This window comes from Bison bison, unplaced genomic scaffold (assembly GCF_000754665.1).
Source record: "Bison bison bison isolate TAMUID 2011002044 unplaced genomic scaffold, Bison_UMD1.0 scf7180017864180, whole genome shotgun sequence".
Lineage (NCBI taxonomy): Eukaryota > Metazoa > Chordata > Mammalia > Artiodactyla > Bovidae > Bison > Bison bison.
The window spans coordinates 1,914,124-1,919,475 of record NW_011494752.1 but is presented as its reverse complement, the minus strand read 5'-3'; the positions used below and the strand labels follow the sequence as shown (position 1 = coordinate 1,919,475).

Here is a 5,352-nt window from a genome sequence, read left to right as displayed (position 1 = left end):
TAGTCAAAGCTATGGTTTTACCAGTAGTCATGTATGGATGTGAGAGTTGGACTATAAAGAAAGTTGAGTGCTAAAGAATTGATGCTTTTGAACTGTGGTGTTGGAGAAGAGTCTCAAGAGTCCCTTGGACTGCAAGGAGATCCATGCAGTCCATCCTAAAGGAAATCAGTCCTGAATATTCATAGGAAGGACTGATGTTGAAGTTGAAACTCCAATCCTTTGGCCATCTGATGTGAAAAACTGACTGACTCATTTGAAAAGACTCTGATGCTGGGAAAGATTGAGGGTGGGAGGAGAAGGGGGACGACAGAGGATGAGATGGCTGGATGGCATCACCGACTCAATGAACATGAGTTTGGGTAAACTCCAGGAGTTGGTGATGGACAGGAAGGCCTGGCGTGCTGCAGTCCATGGTGTCACAAAGATGTGGACACAACTGAGAGACTTAACTGAACTGAATTGAACTGAAGGTTGATTAATTTGTGCTCTTTGGCAGGTGAAGGCAAAATACAAATACTTTGGATCAAAATGTAAATACTTAAAACAAAGAAAGAGAGTAACAATCAGATTCAATTTTCAGTGCCAGTAGGAGGACATTTATTTAGGTTCATGGAAATAAAAAGACATAAGAAAATCACCAAAAAATCTTCACTGGATTTCCATATCAGAGAGATAAATTCAGTGGCCTCACAAGTGATTTGACAAGTTCCTTAAGCATGAAAAATAGATGTGCTGAAGAAAAAGGGAGGAGTGTTGGGAGAATATAATTTCCTGGGAGATTCTGAGTGATTACATTTAGAAGTGGGGGAGTTTGGAGAGAAGTTAGAACGTGGGCTCAGTATGCCTGATGTTTGCTTATGAAATTCAAGAGACCAGTTCTCTTGAACCCTCCATATTTTAAAAAGAAGCTCTGCAACTGTGGGGAGGGAGGAAATGAGGAAGCAGTATGTTCAAAGCAGAGATTCAGCAGCAAGAGGAGGGACAGCACACGGGGCGGGGGCAGGTGGAGATGACACAGGTGGGGCGATAGCAAGTGGTGTGGCAGGAGACCCGGCCACACACTGGGCGCAGGCAGCAGCTGGAGCCACAGCAAGAGGGGCGGCAGCAGCTGGAGATGTGGGAGCAGGTGGGCTGGCAGCACACAGACTGGCAGCACCGGGGCCTGCAGCAGCTGGAGATGCAGCAGGTAGGCCTGCAGCAGCTGGAACCACAGCTGGAAACACAGCAGGAGGGGCGGCAGCAGCTAGAGATGCAGCAGGTGGGGCGAGGGCAGGTGGGCTGGCAGCACACAGGCTGGCAGCAGCTGGGCTGGCAGCAGGTCTCTTGGCAGAGACTTCGGCCACAGCTCTGGTCAGAGCAGATGGAGCCACAACAGGAGCTGACCATGGTGTCAGAGGCTGGAGGTTCTGTTGTTAATAGGAGAGTGAGGTTCTTGAGTCTGATCTTTCCTTGCCATCTGTCACTTTTATACCCTGCTGAGAACTACTTTGAGCATGTGCAGGATTATTGTTGTTGTTTTTATCTCACTAGAAAATCAGTTCATTTTTAGCAAATTATATAATTGTGTTTATCTGGTAAATATTCCTACATTTAAAAATGGCACATTTCCTTTTCCTCTTGTATTCTGAGCTATCTAATTTGGTTAAAGCCAAGTGAATCAGCACCCATATTTCTTCCCTTATCTGATGTGTCCTTCAAGTAGACTCATTATAAGACATTGTTTTACTGGATTTCACAAGTTTTTATTTATGTATTTAACTCCAGGATAATATGCTGAGAGTGAGGACTAAATCTCCTCTGCTGTCAAAGAGGTTAAGAGCAATCATATGAAATGCTGGTGGGAAAATAGGATTAAAGACCCATCTTAGATTAGGAGAGAGAACCACTCATGTACAATGAAGAATACTCTGATTCCTTTGGACTACTGGATGTTCATTAAGGTGTTCAGTTCAGTCACTCAGTCAGTCCAACTCTTTGCGACCACACAAATTGCAGCACGCCAGGCCTCCCTGTCCATCACCAGCTCCCGGAATTTACCCAAACTCATGTTCATCAAGTCGGTGATGCCAAGCAACCATCTCATCCTCTGTCATCCCCTTCTCCTGCCCCCAATCCCTCCCAGCATCAGGGTTCTTCTCAATGAGTCAACTCTTCACATGAGGTGGCCAAAGTATGGGAGTTTCAGCTTTAGCATCAGTCCTTCCAATGAACACCCAGGCCTGATCTCCTTTAGGATGGACTGGTTGGATCTCCTTGCAGTTCAAGGGACTCTCAAGAGTCTTCTCCAACACCACAGTTCAAAAGCATCAATTCGGCGCTCAGCTTTCTTTATAGTCCAACTCTCACATCCATATACGACTACTGGAAAAACCATAGCCTTGACTAGACAGACCTTTGTTGGCAAAGTAATGTCTCAGTTTTTTAAAAGATCCCAAAGGAAGTGCCTGTTTTCTTTATTGTGTTGTACTGGAGTGGGTTGCCCTGCCCTCCTACAGGGGATCTTCCTGGTCCAGGAATGAATCCATGTCTCTTACGTCTCCTGCACTGGCAGGCAGGTTCTTTACCACTGGCACCACTTTCTTTATTAGTTCTATCTATAAAGTGTTTTCTTTATTGGATCTATTCAACTTGAAAGAGTTGTAGTGCAGTGATTCACTACTTCTAAATAGTAAAAACACCTTGGCATGATGGGTCCTTTTTAACATTATTAAATTATTATTGACATGTTCCTCAAAGATTACATATTATAAGTTTTTTTTTAACCTATATTTTAGTATGTCAACATACGCAATGGGCTATGTATAACTGAGTATTATTGAAGTATATTTTTTTGTATTATGAGGTATTGTCTCTTAGCAAGATATATTTGAGATTTTTCCTTGATATAAATGAAAGATTAAGGAATTAAGGCTTAATTTCTTTCCCACATACACTCGAATAAGACAAATAAGACACACACATGAGGTTTGCAGCTATTTAGAGTGTGATTACTAAACAAAATACCAATTATATATTTAAATTCATATACTTTTATGAAATATAACACTAATAGTTACTATTTTTGAGTGCCTACTACATGTTAGGAATTTTCTGAGTCTTCTATAATTGTTATCTTGTTTACACTTCACAAGGACTTTGTGAGGTAAACACAATTTTCTTAATTCTTCTGACATGAAGTAATATGGCTCAGATAGATTGAAGTCACACAGTAAGCAGGGAAGGTAGTTCTCCCATAGAACATTCAAAGAAGTTAAGAATATTATACTCCTAAGTCATTTTCTTTCTGTCTCTTTTGTGTAAATATGCTTTCTCCCTTGTCAACACAGCAAACTCTTGCTTGTACTTAAATGTCCAGCCAAGACACAAAATCATCTCTAATGTCTTTCTTGGTTTCTACCACATTCAAAATGAGTCCTTCCCTCCTTTTGTTTTAAGATATGCCTCTGATCTAGAGTATCACACTTGATTGTAGCTAGTTTGTATGTCTATTTCCAGTCCTTCTGTTTGCCCCTATGAGGTTAGGCACTGTCTTATTCAGTTTTATAGATATGATACCCAGCAATTGCCCTGAGTGAATGTTAGTTGAATGACCATGGGATTTATTGAAAACACAGGGCATTTACTTATCCTTTAACATGCTACAGATGATCTAGATGGATGGAGAAGAGAAGAGCAGACAATGGGGACATTATAGAATGAGGGCGTAGGTTGACTTATGATGAAGTAAATGACTTGTCTGGCTGGTAAGTGTAGAAGAATAGAAAAAAAAAATGTTCACTGATAGAGTGAGAGAATTTAAAGATAATCTTGAATTTATACAAAGGAAAGTGGATATCATCATACAGTTGGGAGAAAGTTGTGAACCAATATCTCAGCTTTGTAAATATTACTTAGCTAGAGGTGGGTGGAGAGACAGGAAGTGGGAAGACAGGTGGTGGTTGCAGTCTAGGGGTGGGAGATGAATGCCTTTCTGGGTTGGTTACAATGAGTGTGGTAAGGAAGATATTTATGCAATAGATGTTTCTAAGAGAGTCAGCTAGTCACTTACAAGATGGGAATGGAAGCACTAGAAGATCTCATCATTAAAGAGGACTCTGTTTAATAGTTTTCAATTGTATACACATACATTTGGCAATTAAGTTCTAATAGTGAAAAGACAATTAATTGTAATGAAAAAGAAATACAAAGGAATCCCCCATAAACAAAGTAAAAAAAAAGATGAATAGTGAACTGATGAATTGAAAATAAAATTACTCGCAATGTATGGCAAAGACAAAGAGTTAATGGCTTTAATATATAAAGTGCTTATAAAATTAGATTCAGTTGGATAAAAGGCCTAAAATCTGGTGGAAAATAAAATGCAACTGTTTTTTCAACATATAAAGATGCCCAAACTCACTCATAATAATAGGAATGAAATTATACAGGATACCACTTCTCACCTTGAGACTGTCAAAAATTCAAGATCTGACAACATTCTCTGATCATAGGACTATGGAAATAAGTTTGTTTATCATTTTCTTGTGATGATTTGATAATAATTAGCAGCATTATTCTTTGATTCAGCTATTCCGAGTCTATAAATTATCCAAAAAATACTCAGGAAAACATATGAAAACATGCAAGATTATTCATAGCAGTGCTATTTGTAAAAACAAAGCAACGATAAATCTGATGTCCTTCAATGTGGTACTGGTGAATAAACTATAGTTGCCGGGGTCCAGCCCCGGTGGATCCAGGGAATTCGAAGCGGGACGGCGTCGGCGAGGATCAGGAAACAATTGCTTAATTAAACGTTAATTAAGGATATAAAGAGTAATGGAATAAGGATAGCTCAGTGAGGAAATTCAGTGGAGAAAAGAGGCTGAAATAAGGATAGCTCAGTGAGGAAATTCAGTGGAGAAAAGAGGCTGAATAATTCAGCCAGAAGGTAAGAGAAAGAACGACATGGTGAGACCAAGTTTCGGTGAACAAGGCCCACACTTTATTTTCCAAAGTAGTTTTTATACCTTAAGTTATGCATAGAGGATAATGGGGGAAGGGGTAGAGTCATGCAGCAAGCCAGGCTTTCTTCCTGCAAACTTATCATATGCAAAAGCTTAGGTGATTTGCATCATCTTCTGGCCCGGAGGCCTGTTAACATTGTAAGACCCTTTCTTCAGAAAACTTATTTTTCTCTAAAGGTGATAAGTCAAGCGCCACCCTCCAAAAGCATTAGATAAAGTTGCATTCCTACAGGGCAAAGGTGTGGTGGGCTATAACAAGAAAAAGAATTAACTCAAGGGTCCAAGGTTACAAACATTAAAGCTACTATTTACACCAATTATATTAATCAATACACTGCCAGGGACC

General features: G+C 40.1%; 1 protein-coding gene across 3 annotated transcripts in view; it reads right to left on the bottom strand.

Annotated features, from left to right (window-relative positions):
* Positions 1-5,352, bottom strand: part of LOC104990476 (keratin-associated protein 4-6-like) — a 19,022-nt gene that overhangs the window by 5,182 nt on the left and 8,488 nt on the right. Inside the window, exons 1-2 of one of the 3 annotated variants that reach the window (XM_010842559.1) lie at positions 1,289-1,386; positions 989-1,243 (exon numbers count right to left, since the gene is read on the bottom strand). In XM_010842559.1, the coding sequence (XP_010840861.1) occupies positions 989-1,243; positions 1,289-1,386 (353 nt within the window). Of the gene's footprint in view, positions 1-936; positions 1,387-5,352 lie in introns of those variants that run through there. The other 2 variants (XM_010842560.1, XM_010842561.1) reach the window with 2 other exon arrangements.